Source organism: Bombus affinis, chromosome 3, assembly GCF_024516045.1.
Source record: "Bombus affinis isolate iyBomAffi1 chromosome 3, iyBomAffi1.2, whole genome shotgun sequence".
NCBI lineage: Eukaryota > Metazoa > Arthropoda > Insecta > Hymenoptera > Apidae > Bombus > Bombus affinis.
The window spans coordinates 12296902-12311913 of NC_066346.1; the positions used below are offsets into that span (position 1 = coordinate 12296902).

The 15012-nt window shown below is 36.2% G+C and overlaps 1 protein-coding gene across 5 annotated transcripts in view; it reads right to left on the reverse strand.

Annotated features, from left to right (window-relative positions):
- LOC126914647 (uncharacterized) overlaps window positions 1-15012 on the reverse strand; it is a 132012-nt gene that overhangs the window by 16970 nt on the left and 100030 nt on the right. For 4 of the 5 annotated variants that reach the window (XM_050718825.1, XM_050718826.1, XM_050718824.1 and 1 more), the window contains one exon: window positions 684-818. In XM_050718825.1, coding sequence (XP_050574782.1) covers window positions 684-818 — 135 coding nt within the window. Of the gene's footprint in view, window positions 1-683; window positions 819-6775; window positions 10809-15012 lie in introns of those variants that run through there. The other variant, XM_050718827.1, reaches the window with a different exon arrangement.

Consider the following 15012-nt stretch of genomic DNA (forward strand, 5'->3'; position numbering starts at 1 on the left):
ATTTGATTCTTTAAATATTACGTGCACATTCTACATGTTTCTACATATTTAAATGTCCTACAGATACGTAAATATCCGCTGTACGTTTATCGCCAATAACCCCATTCGAAATTCATAATCTTCCAAAATCTTCATAATCGTATTACAAAAATTAAGACATAGAAGATTAAAAAACGCCTTTCCAAAGATTCCAGATTTTAAAACTTCGAAAGTGCAACGTAATCACAGCTACTTTCACCTTTCGTTTCATCCCTTCACTCCTTAACTTTCCTTCCACATCTACCCTGAAATAAAATCCCTTCAAATCCACCCACCTTTTTTCGTTTTCTAATTCTTTCCACGATTTGCCTCACAGACTTTCAACTACCCTCATTCCTCTACTACATGAAATTCACCTCAAAAAGCTACGAATAACAACGACAATTTTAGTAACATTTTTATTATTGATTAACATTAATTTAAAAATTGTTTCCGTATCAAAACTACGAAATATATGCTTATGCTCTTCCCTTTTGATCTTCGTACCGAAACGATTCTCATCTCCAAAGGATTAAGATCGTAAAGCGCCTGTGTACAAGTAAATTGCAAACTTGTTTCGCTTGGATTCAAACTCTCAACTCGGCTCATAGCTTGGCCGATCGCGCGCGTAACAGGCCAAAGGGAACTAGGTAATCGCCACTTACGAAACATTCCGCAGCGTCGTCCATGAATCCGAGCTGGAACCTTTGCTGGTCGAGAAAGCTCTCGGCCAGAGCGCGGCGCAGCGTGTCGGGCGGCAGCGCGCTCTCTTGCGAAAACTGCAGCTGCGAGAAAAGGTCCTGTAACAGACAAGATGACGAACGAATTTAATGCCAACCGATCGGAAAATAGGGGTTCGAGAAGGAGAGGGTGAGGGCGGCCGCTTTTGTCTTCGAGAAACACGCTCGAGAAATTGTTTAACGCGTTCAGTGATTAATGGCGTCTCTCCAATGTCTGTTTGGATCATATCGCCTTAGCCTTTCGCTAGGATATTACGTGGCACGAGCTAACGAGATATTAGTATACGTACGTTGCTATTGTGTTGTTGAAAAGAATTGTTTTATGGCTAGTCGTACTCCCATATAGTTTTTGTGGTTGCTTGTCGATGTGGCTCAAGGTAACAGACGTTTCACTGCTTTGGAGGATTAGCGCGATGCGTGGAGGAAACGTTAGTGAATGGGTCGGAGTCGTTAGAGGATCGGGGCTAAGATGATTTTGATGTTCAATAAAGAGTTTGATTGATTTAGGAGTTTTTGTATGACTAATAAATGTGCCATTTGTATCATCGTTTATATAATGTATCTGTTTGTGTATTTTATTGTTCATTATGATGTTTTTGTTAAATGTAATTAGATTTTGTTCGCTTATATGTGACGATCGAGGTGAGTGCTTGTTGATGTGATGATACGATAATTGAAAAGCTTAATGAGACGAATGTGCACATCCGAGCAAGTCTATGATGTAATTACTTGTATGTTACCAATAAATTGTTGCATATGAGTATTGGAAAAGACCTACGAGTGAAAAATAAATAAAAAATTATCAAAGAAGGCCTGGATGATGAGTAACGTGACGACGATCGCTTGACTAAAGTATTACACTACACAATTTCGTTGAATTAAACTAAGAGATGTTCTCCTTTAGACTGTAAGTATTTCAACATATTATATGACGAAGAGTTTCACTACCATTAGCTCGAGTATTCAATTCTCTGGTGACATGGCGTTAAACGATGGAACATTCTGATGAATAAGAACGTTCGAGACAAGAGACCAGTCGCTTCGTGGACAAAATAGGATATGAACAGTAGCAAAGAGCCCGGCATGTGTCGCAAAGACTGTGTAAATATCTCTGTTTGTAGGACACACGTATCGCGTTACCGATGCAGAAGATGCACTGGACAGAAGGCATGAAGAAATATTGTGTAATATCGTATGAAACTTTTGCCCTGCAGCATCGGATAACAATTACGGCACAAATGTCATAAAAGTATAGGCAACATTGTGCAACGTTATTTATAAAATTGATATCGCGACTGTGCGAATAATACATAAATTTTATGCAAATTAATACTTTAGAGTCTGAATTGTTAGACTGATTATGATAAAAAATTGAAATCTGTATAAAATTATTATGTGCATAAAATTAACATTTTAACATTCGTTTGTTATCCAATGCGTCTTTTACAAACGAAAATTAAAAATAATACTTGATCGTTCGAGTTGGAAATAATTTTTTAAGGAAAGAGATAAACTGTTCGTGGGTAAAGTAGGTCCTGTCAAAGAAATAAATTTTCCGCTTTTTGGTAGCCATGTAAAAAACTCATTTTTTCAAGTCATTTATTATTATTCATGAATTGGGACCACAAATTTCCATATTAAAGTAGCTTCGTTTTGGCGACAGCTTCTCCTCGCCTTTCTTTCTTCCCTGTACCCTAATTTTCATACAACTTCACGGAACATTCGTATGCGTCAATTGACTGTATTCAATTATTCAAACAGACTATGTCGATTAATTACCCAAACAACATGTTCTAAAATATTCTAATGACACGTAATCGACCAATGTTGTTTCTCAAATGTCCGTATATCAAAATGTATAAGGTTGTAAATCCTAATTAGAAAGATGCTTCAATACAAATCTTAATTTACTTTTTTAACTATCCTGAATAATATTGAAATATGCCCTTGCAACAGGACGGGAAGTTTAAAATTGCTGCGAGAAAAATAACAAATTCTATACAGTTCTTTAAAAATTCTATAGGCAAATTCTAATCAATTTTACACTCTGCCTTAAAAAAAAATAATTCTATTATCACAGAGGATATATGACATATTATACAAATACTTTACCTCACGAGAATAATTCTATTACCACGCAGAAAACATAATACAAATACATTGTACAAATATTAATTCGCCACCACTTTGTACTGTCAAATATTATATTACTTTCAACGCAACGTTACTGTTTCACCAGCAAAATACGACACAAGTATCATGAGCAAACGCAGAATTGACGAAAGCACAACACCAAGTTGTTCCACTGTGGATCAAGTCCCGAATGGCGAATGCAAAAGGAAACTCATAACGCCCACGCACTCTCAATTTCCCGTTACGTAAACGTATGCAAATCCCGTGTATGTAAATCAGATCGGTAACCTGAACGAAATCCTCGTACTTTTAAACGATCGTACGAGCGATCCGTTTCTTTACCCTAATCAGCATATCACCTCGACATGAATGAAGGAACGAGCTAGAACCGAATTTCGAAACGTTCGCTGCGAACATCTTCGGTCATAGAGAGTCATTAATTGCCAATTTTGGCGAACTCTTTTCCACACTATGCTTGGGTATATACGATTGAACGCGTGCAAGCCAAATAGAGTATAAATAGAAGTACATAGTTGTTTATGGACTAAGAACGTTTATGTAAATTCGTATTTTCATGAATGCAGCTAAACAAACTTATACGAACTAAATGAAGACTCGTTTGGATTTCTAAATACTTTACTTTGGATGTCTCATCCACTTTTGCATGTTACATGCATTCTATAAATTTCTGAACATTTAAATTCGCTAGAAATTTATTGTGTATTTACTTGTTATCGTTCCTCCATAACTTTCAGACTTAATATTGCTTATTTATTAATCTTGATAAAGAAATGACATTTTGTAAAAATGTTGTAAAATGTAAATGATCGTGTTAAATTGTGAGTGCAATTTTGCGTTGTGCGTTCGTTCGTGTTTCGAGAAATATCGTAGAAACAAAAATTTTGAAACGTTTGATATTCGAATTTTAATAAATTGGGGTAGTTTCTTATTTAACGTAAACACTATGACATAGTACACCATATCTTGCCACTTTTTCCATTATTATTTTAAAACATAGCAATAAAAATTTCCAGATTCCGATGAACAAGTCATTTCTATACCACATGTGACATAAATTTTATAAATACGCGGTAAAAAGATTTTCATATTAGTAAACGAAGCTTTTTCTCTAGACACGTGAGTAAGTACGTTACGAAAAATGTTTTAGCGCTGAATATGTTAATTGTCTTTTTTGTCATATATGTGTTGCGTATCCAAAGATGTGTTCTCTGAAAGATTGTGCAAAAATACCGCGAATAAATGGCGATTTCGCACGAGACTATGGCAAACGAGTTAGTTTCGTAACTAATCGTCGACCAATCGGTGGTCATACGTAGAAAGTTAGCAGTACGCACTGCTTCGGGCTGCTTGCTCAACGCGTGCAGCACTTCCAGACGCAGCGACGAGAAAAATGTTAACGAAAGGAAAAAACAAAAAAGCAAATAGCGCTACGCAACCGTGTAATAGCTGCATAGCGTAAGATTCTTTGTGAGGGATGCTTTTGATCGATCGGCCGATCAATCATTTGGTTTTGGATGGAAAATGATATTTGATATGTAATAGCAGGAATCGTAAAGACTTATGAAGTACGAAGTATAAATATATTTATAAATTGGATAGAAAGTGTTACGATTTTGATGTTTTGTATTAATTGAAATGAAAATTAAGAAAATGCACCTATAGATTTTGTAAAAAAATTTTGTACGCTTGATTCATAGAAATAGCAGAATTTAATCTTTATACCTTTCTTTTATTTCACAAGAAACAATTTGATATATATTAGGCTTATATATATTAGGCTTCTGTCTAATAAATTTTACTTTAATTCTTTTAATCTTTGAATCGATTCACTACATACCAGCAAACCAATGATTCTGTTATTTATATTTATGTAGTTATTTCGTTTCAATTCTATTGCACCTAGTTGGTGATAGATACAAGAACGTAATCAACATTCTATTTCTCAGAATTTTCGCCCCTGTTTTTCCCACTATATATTAAAAATTGAATAATTGCTACAACAACTAACATCCATTAGTATGAATTATTACAACTATATCAACCAAAGATGGTTACAAATGTAGAAATAAAGAATCTTTAATATACTTTCAATACATGATAGAAACACAATCATCATCATAGAAATCTTATAGAAAATCGAGTTTCAATGAAATCTACTATTGCGGTTCAAGATATTAACTATCCAAGATCCGGCACAAAACTAGTTATTAATCAGGAGAAAGCAAACCTTGTCCTTTAACTGTCACTCCTACTCGCCCCAAGGAAACTCGATGCACTCGTTACCGTAAAACCTAAAGAACCGCAAATGCCTGGTGAAATTTTTCAATGAAAGTCGTTCGATGAGTATCGAGTACCGCGAGAGGAAGACGACGGTAATGGAAGTGACAGATATGGCACGACTCTGCTTACTTTGGTCGGCGTAAAGACGACGATAGTCTGTCTGGACGTCCACCACGTGCATCGACAAAGGTATCGTATCTGTTGGAAGCAGGTTAGTCTGGTACGTTGAAAAAAAACTAGCCCGCTAGCTGAAACTATTTTGCCGCGTCAGTGAAATCGATCAATGAAAGCGACACTGTTCTAAGATTTATCACGTAAATTTGATTTACAGCGAACAGATGGACTAATTTCATTTGCTGTATTTCTCGATACCTGAAAATTGTTTTAATTGTGATTGATCGCATAGTCTGGTTAAAACTAGTTGTTAGAGATTGACTTATAGGAAATCAATGGATTAATTTCGTTCGAAGAGCTTTTTGACACTTGAAAGTTGGTTTAATTGTGATTTATAGGTATGGGAGTGAAAGAATATTGAAAATTCTTTCTGATGCAATTTCAAAGCAACTATTGATGAGTATAATTAATAGAGATCCAATACAAGCTTGATTTACAGGAAAATGGCACATTAGTTTCATTCGATGTGCTTTTTGACACTTGCAAATTATTTCAATTGAAGTTCATAAGAGTACGAATGGAAGAATGTTGAAAGTTATTTTGAGTCCGATTTGAAAGAAATTATCGATGAAGAAGTTGTTAGTTTAGTTTTATGAAAAGATGGCATTCGTATTTAATACTGTGTTTAGAGAATTATTGTATTAAAAGTAGAAATAAATAAATGCTCCCTTTTGAAAATTTTTACGAGTTGAGGTTTACCGATTATTCCATTTTAAATATTCCAGTTAGAAATTGCCCAATCTCTACATCGAAACTTGACGAAAGAAGACAGAATTGTGAATGGTATGGGAAATCTGTTCAAGTGCTAAGAGCACAAGAAATCGAACACTAACGACATTTTAAAGAGGAGCCATGTGTATTGCTTCGAATGCTTCCGTGCACAGAACCACTAATTCTTATCTTGCCACTCTTAATGCATTTTAAAGAAAAAAAGACGTGTCCATTAACTTTCTTTAAGAAGGTACAAAAAATATTGACAGATCCAGACCTAAGTTACGTGACAACATTTTCAGAATATGTATCTGTGTCGTTGCGGTGAAAGAGTGATAATTTAAAAAAAAGAGAATTTTTCATGACTAAATGACTGAGTTATTAATCATTTTCTATTTCAAACTTTCTATTTCAAATGGAATTCTTCAGAAATTTACATTTCCTAGTTGTGTCATCCTTCTGGCAAATCGACGATGCATTAAGAAAATAACGATTATAAAGAAACAGAAGAGAATTGTGAGAAAATAAAAAATTTGTATGCTTTATCTTAACAAAGAAATTTATAAATTTGGATATTTTGATCTGCAGCTATCGACAGGATAAAAGTTGAAGCCAACTTTAGTTCTTTCCAAGAAGTGACAAAGTAATGTACGGGATCTTTCAAGGAAATGTTGCGTTAATTATACGATTTAGCATACTTTTCGTAGATCGTTCAACTCGATGTTGGATGGCGTATCCTCCCTTTCCATCCCACTGTCTTCCTCCTCTTCTTTCGCCGCTTCTTCAACTTCGACCTTTGCCACCACCTCGTCCTTCTTTTCGTGATCGAGCGACGTCGGCGTCGCCGACGCGTCCTGGCGAACTTTTATCCACTTCAACATTTTCTTCCGCAATATCTCTCGACCGCAGAAACTGACTACAAGTGTCTCCGTTTCATCTTAAAACGTCACCTCTCGAAATCATTTCGAGTCTACTCGTCCCATCTTTTACTAAACGATGCTCAAGGAACAGCTTCGTTCCGATATTCTTCCAGAAATCCTTTGAGATTAATTATACTTTCTTCTGCAATGTTCAGTCCGTAAAACGAAACATGATCTTCGTCGTTTCATTTTAAAATCGCCTTTTTAAAAATTTACTAAGTCTATTTTCTTTACTCACTTCTTTAAAATGTTCACACATTCTTTAGTTGAATATATTATACATTCTTTAAATTGTTATTCGTCATTCATTTAATAGTAATTTGTTTTTTCTCATTTAGTCACTTCTCATTTTTATTCCATTCATACAGTTTTTTAAATTGCTTTTCAATTATTATTTTCTTCTACAACATTCAGAATAAGCAACTACATTTCTCACAGTAATTCTGACAAAAATCATTTCTAAGAATAAAATTCAAAAAATAATTCTCTCTAGCTATCGTATTGAAGAAATTAAAAAAGTAGTTTTTCTGCCAACAAAACCTATACGATTGTCTCTGCTAAAAATTTTTGCTGAAACTCAACGCACAGTCAACGAAATTCTTCTAAAGTTCGCAAAGCACACGGAATCACGTAACGGTGGAAACACACCCAGCGCGAAATTGCGTTTGAAAATCGAGATAAGAGCGACGTTCGAGCCGAGTGTCATGTCTCTACGACTGGTCACGAGCAAATACAAATTCTCACTCTGCCGGGTTCCTCTCTCTGATCCTCTTGCGGAGAGATAGTTCTGTTTGCAGTGTCTATACGCGCGATTCGTTAGTCCGCTTAATCCGCTCGTTGCACTTGCCACGCAGGACCTTCTCTTCCTTTTGTGTCCCTCGTCGATCCCTTTTTTCCTCTTGATTCCGATAACACCTTGTAATTCTTCCTATTGACTTTCTACCTCTCTTCTAATGTTATTACAGTTTACAGCAACACAAGATATATATAAAAGTTTCCTGTTGAAAATAAAATTCAAATTTTATTAAAACTCACACTTTTTAAATATTCTCGATATCATTTTAGTAATCTTCTTTAGTAATCTTTAGCCTAGTATCGACTTACTGCAATTTTTTCGCTCAATTTCATCAAGATTTACATTTATGATGGGTAATGTCTTAATCTTTTTAGTATTTACAACTTAATTATATTTTTTATTCTTCAGATACTTTTAATACTATTTTAGCTTCTTCAGCGTCTCTCTTTCAGTTAAAAATGACTTACTACGACGTTTCGAGTAATTCAATTATTAATTTTCCACCTTTTTCAGATATTTCGAGTACTATTTTACTTTCCCCGATATTTCTTACTTTAACATCGTTCCATAAGTTAAGAATGATTTCGGGACAACTTAATCAAAATTCCCACTTTTAGGCTATTCTCAACGCTACTCCTTGCTAGTAGCTCTCAATTTAGTATCATTCTATACATCAATGTTCTTGCTGCAAAATTTGGAACGATTTAACCTTCTGCTACGTGTGGGCCAATGTATCAAGCGATATTTAAATTATCGGATACGATATTGACCAGAATATCCGTAGTCGTTGAATGGCACGAGGCTGGTGTTTTTTACGGAAGGAAAGACAAGAAAGAAACGCGTTTACAAACGGGAAATAGGTGGCCACGTCGTGAAAGGGAGCCCGGTAGATGATCCTCCGCGAATACCCAAGGAGGATTCGTATCTAGCAATTGCATGCCGGATGTACCGAGGGAGAACCCGTTGCCAGACGAGTCGTAGACTCGATTAAAAACATAAACTCGTTTGGCAAGTGAAGTCACCGCTTCGATCTACGAAGCTTAGTGGTCTTTCACACTCTGAATAAATCCCGCATAGCTTCTTTCCCCTTTAGCTTGGGAACTTTTCTTCCAAGATAAATATTCTTCGAGGGAGCGTGGTAGATTCTCTTTGATAAAACTGTTTCTCCGCTCACGATAATACGATGTTTAATAATTTTGCATTTTTTTTTCTAATTGAATACAGAAAATCATCGAGTATTGTATTCGTAATAACGAGGAAGCGTTTTAGAATATTCTACCTGACTCGGTAGGAAACCTCTCTTCCGGGCGTTAACGACTCGTTGCGTCTCTCCCCCGATTCGTTCGTTCCACTTCAGCGTGCCACGTGCTCCGTTCCTTCTCCGACATAGTTTCTTTAAAATTCTTGCTGGCACGTCTCGATCGACACTCGAGAAATCATAGATTCATAAGAAAAACATGTATTAAGTATCCAGCTGTTTATATTCTCCTCAAATGTAAATGCCCCTTGATGAAACTTAAGAACGATGGTAAACGTCTACAACTCGATCAATAATCTCAGATTCACGGATTCTTGAGAATAATTATTAACGTATTAGATATTTGTCTGTCAATCTTCTTTAAACACAAAGAGCAACCTACATCTTTTTTCAAATACAAATTTTCTTTAATAGAAATTAGAGAAGTGGTAGATTATTCATTGAACGCTTCGTCCGCGTCAATTTCGCTTTACAATCTTTATAAAAGATTCATAAATTGACGTATAAAGCCCAGAAGAGATTTTAAAAAGCCAATTTTACGGTTAACGTTTCAATCCTGCTATCTCTTAGCTGTAACGCATCAGCCTCGCTCTAAACAATCTAAACGACGCACTTGGCAGCGATCAAGCTACTTGTTCAAGAAATCTCCAGCTTTCCTTCGTTCTCGTCAAACCACAGAAAAATCATTGCCTCCGTTAAGATGCAGCCGACCCAGCTCACGTAAACACTATGAAACCACGATCAACGGTAACTTGTTCCTTCGCCAACGTCCACAAAACATCCACTCTGCCATTACAAAGATCCATATAACAACATCAACTTCTTCGAAGACATTTCTTTAAATTCAATAGTCTTTTGCACATTGGAACTTCGTTTTTATCCTTCATCGAGGAGTAACCGAAGCAATTCGCGATACGATGAACGCACGCTATCAACATTCCACGCTACAACCCTCTTCCATACAATGGATTTTTAGATTCACCAGTTTTTCATGCGTTGAAACTTCATTTTTATACTTCATTGAAGAAAGTACCGAAACAACCCGCGATATGAAGAAAGCACAATACCAACGTTTGATGCTTCAACACTCTTCTATTCGATGTTTTCAGTATACGGAGTATATGGAATATACGTTTGGATATCGCGAGGGTTGACGTTAAAGACCGAGGAATTGTGTTGAATCGGGCGGAAAGGTTCGATCGCGTCGAGAAACGTGGAGGACGAACACGAGACTACCTGCACGCGGCGCCGTGCGCTCGTACCTGAAAGCAGCGGCTCGCACTGTGCCGGAGAACAACTCCCACCCTTCGTTTCGTCTTTCTTTCTCTCGTTTCTCGCCACGCTGGCCCCTCTTCTTTCCCCTACCGACGACACGGGCCCTACATAGATCCGAGAAGCCAATGACGTCACCTGGTTAGCTGTCCTACGTTCACCAACCTGGCCGACCGCCGGCCCAACCAGGACTGTATTCCTGAGGCTCTTCGGTGGCCTCTTTTCTTCAGATTTGTGCTCCTTTCGAGAGATGGCTCGATGATTCGACAATTCTTGTTTGAACGATTCCTTTCGTGATTATTATTTCGGCAAGAGATTTTGGAATTGTTCGAGCGATGGTTTGATTATTAAAAAATTCTGTAAAAAATGGTTCGATGATTGGATAATTTTTATACAAAGCACTTCTACTCTTTTTTGTTTGCTATGTGCAATATTTTAAAGAGTTTGGTAGACTTCCGGGTCGATAAACTATCGACAATAGTTTTCACGTATTCGTTTTGAATTATTTAATTTCTGAATTGGTTTAAAGATTGGAAGATTTTTAGTTGAATGAGAGAAGGATTGTAGGGAGTTTGATAGAATTTTGAATAGATAAGTTGTTGTTGAATTCGGGGATTATTTGAGTTTGGTTTTGTTTAAATTTGCGTTGAATAAGTAAAGAATTATTATCTCTCATTGCGTTTTATTGGCATTTCACTTAATCGAAGTTTTCAAAATTGTTTTCTCAAAGAAAAAAGTTAATAAAAGGAGAATGAATTTGTAATAAAATTCTGTAGTGACCTGTGTCTGTACAACGATGATTCGTATGGAAGAATATTCTAGGGCCAGGACATGTGTTTAAAAAGGGGGCTAGGAACAGGTGTTGCCGCGAAGGTTAGATTAAACGATGAGCTCTAAAACACAGGCAGAATCAAACTAAATTTTCTCTAACTGGTATACTAAATAGAAAATATACTGAGTATAAATTTTACAAAAATGAAAAATGAAAAGTAATCTGATTCTTCACCAAGGAAATGGAACAGTGAAGTGATTCTTGGCAAACACGTACGATTTAGTTAACTAAAACCAAACCTGAAGAATTACATCATCGGAGAAAGTTCTAATCACCGAGGCGTTGTTATCAAGGCACATAAAACACGCTGACACAATTCCTTATCTACCACACGTAACCTACACGTGCAAAGAACAAATAAATCCAGCTCTTGGACAATTAAGTAATCCCCTTTATAAATCTCTAAAACAACTATTCTGACCAACATGAACTATACTATCAAAGAGTACCTGTTCTTCCAAGAATTTTTAAACTACATTACCCTTATCCACTTCGATAATACTTGAAGTACAAAAAAAATGACTTAATAGCCCGTAATCTTAACCAAAGAAAAAGAGGTCATCACGTTGAGAATTATCATCGTTATGTTCCTTTAAGTTTTATTTCTATTTCCCCATTTCCATATCCAAACAACGAACTTTAATATTATTAATGCAAAAACTTCTTAACTCTCTGAACAGGGCAGAATATCGACCTATCAAATGTTCATACATTCGTAATCTAAAATTACTATATGTTTAAGAAAATCTGAACAGTTTGCTTGCAACATTTATGCAAATGTAATATGACATTTAGTTCTAGATAACGACACAGACGTGCAAAAAAGGAGACGACTCGCCCCGTTGGGTCAGGCAGTTTATTTGCATGAGAGAGTAAGCTCTGTGCTCCAGCTTCTACACGACCACGCGTTGAAATTACTCCGTACGCCCCTGCCTGCGGTCCACCGCTCCTCTCGTAGAACTACTCCAGTCACGAGGAACGGTTCCGTGTGGTCTTGAAGGTGTACGTGAATCGTACGAGAATACGAGAGGCCCGTACTACGAGTACTGGGACAAAAGCCAGTTCTACGTATCCAGGCCCCGATGTACAAGATACGATTGGGTCCTGTGTCACCAACACACAAAGGAACGGGGCCTACGAGAACCTCGACACGAAAAAGTATAGCGGACGGAAAAAGTGGTCGCAGCTACGCTTGAATATACCTGACCGAATCGCGTCCACTCGTGGTGGTAGCATTATTCTGCCATTGATCGTTCATTCAATGATTTATGAATCTTCTAAGTTTTGAAATTTTCAGTTCTTTGAATTCTTCAATTTTCGAACTTTGAAATTCTTAATATGTGGAATTTTCTACAAAGTTTCAACTTTCCCAATATTTAAATTTCCACTGTCTTCAAATACTCGGATTTCTGAATATTCAAATTCAAGTAAATTACAAGTTATCAAACTTCTACAAACTTCCGAATCTCCAAATATTTTAATTCTCGTGTACTTGGATTAAAAAATATCCAAGTATTCAAATTTTTAAAGATTCAGACGTTCAAACTGCTTGCGCTGAACATTTTGTCAAAATATTGAAAGTCTGTTTTATTTGCAAGAGTAAAATTGAAACGTGAAAACTCGAAGCTCAGGATAAGATTCAAGACCTAACGTTCTTATCAGCGTCTGGAACAACGAATTTCGTACACGAATAAAAACAATTCACGAAATCATCGTGAAGAAATTCTCGAGAAGCCGATAAAAGCGAGCGTGGTTTCCGGCGACGATCGTCGAGATTCGAAGCGTAGGAAGCATCGTTTCTGTTTAAATATTCATGCAACAAGCGTTTCGTGCGGAGACTTCGTTTAATATGCTATTTTGTTTAGGAAGAAGGAAATACATACTACGAAACCTACGCGTCTTAAGCGACTACTTGAGTTACGCGTACGAGCGTGGCTGCCCACGTTTCGTGGTTATTAAATAATAACGAGAAGTGAATGGAGCTGGATAAGGAGACTTTCATTGTAAAATACAAGTTTAAAATATTGGAACGAGCGAACTTGTTTGCGGAAAATGATACGACGCCTACGAGTACAACGTGCGCCTTAACGGCGGAAATTAATTATCAGGTTAATGTAGAAAAGAAAATACTAAAAAAGGAAATTCATTTATACCGTTTGATTTTTCTTTGAATTATAAGTGGTTCCCTAACTTTATTAGTGACTAATACTTGCTTCCTGATAAATAGATTTACCAGTTTTTTATGAAATGGAGCAAGCTATGAAATTTTCTTCTTCGTGTTATTCACAGATATATTATCATAGTTATTATCGATAATATACAGTCAGGAAATTGGTATGTTGCTTTAAAATTTGCGAAATTTATTACGTATAATTACTAACATGATACGATTAATATCGTGGTGTATAACTATATTCACGTACTCAAAGTCAAGCTTATTTAATCATTATTAATGTATTATTCGAATCATGACGAAATTATATAGCTAATATAACGAATACCGGTATATGCCTCCGGAAGGTCAAGATTTACACATAGAAGCCACGATTTTGACAATTGCGTGATGCTAGACCACGATCTTCGACCATGAACTTTCTAAAAACTGACCCACCTTTTACTCGCAGAACATCAAAAAACCATTAGCCACCAAAAACGATAACAGGAAGAATTTATGTGCTTCCTTGAGAAAGAAAACACCTGTTCAAAAAGCGTCCATTAATAGCGACAAAAATCTCAGTAATACTTGACCATGTGCCATGAAAACTGTGCCACTGTAATATCATCTGACCAGCGATAAAAACAAAAGTAATGTATTGCAACGACTAAGGCTCTTAATGATCTAAGGTTCTCTACGATAAGTTAATATTTACTAATATTAGTGACTTCGCAGAAGTTAGAAATTCGTTTTCCGTGCAAAAGAATCTATTGGTATTGATAACTCGTAATTCGTAGAATTACCTTGATTGTGCAACGTGCACCCGAAGCTGAAGAACCAAGTGGGGAGGATTTTCTGCAGAGTCAGAAGATACAAGTTCAAGAGAATCATTTGAGACGTCCGGAAATAAAGTTAGACGGTGTTAGTAACCAGTGCAGCCGCAACGCCGCACGGCCACAAATCGTACTCCCTAGGTTGGACAAAATGAGAGCAAATTCCATGGACTCTAGTGTTACGTACAAGGGTCTAGCAGAATATAACTGTTCATCTAATCGACTCTAAGAATGACCGTCTTTGATAATAGTTCCTAATAGCTGAAATGACTGATCATTATACTTGTCCTTGATGACAGTAACTGCCATAGCCCTTAATCGTTTGTCTCCCAGATAGTATCGATAACGGATCGCTCGTGCTCGCATAATAAATAAATTCATTAGCATATTGCGATCTATGTAATTAGGTTGATATCAAATGTGATTCCACTTGCTTGATAAAAATGGTACGCGTTTAAGCATTATGTACCGTGATAAGTTTCAGATGAAAGTTAACGTTTAATGGAAATATCTGTGTGGATAGTTGGAGAAATTTTAGACAACGATACAACACCGACGTTAGGTTGGACTTTTTATTTAAAGGGCACGATATTTTTTGAGATTAAATTGCAAATGAAAATGCTAAATTATTATTTTTTCCTATTTTTTAGTCATATATTTCCTTCTTCACGAATTACGAAATTTGTGTTAGTCTGATATTAAAATTTAGGAATCGAGAAACAAATAAAATGAAATAATATTCTACACGTGTTCTCAATTTCGTTAGGATAGGAGATTGTTTCGAGTAAGTACCTCATAGCTCGAATGCAAGCTGTGCTCTAATATCGTTAAATAATCGTTTTTTACAGTAATAATGTTTATACCTTAGT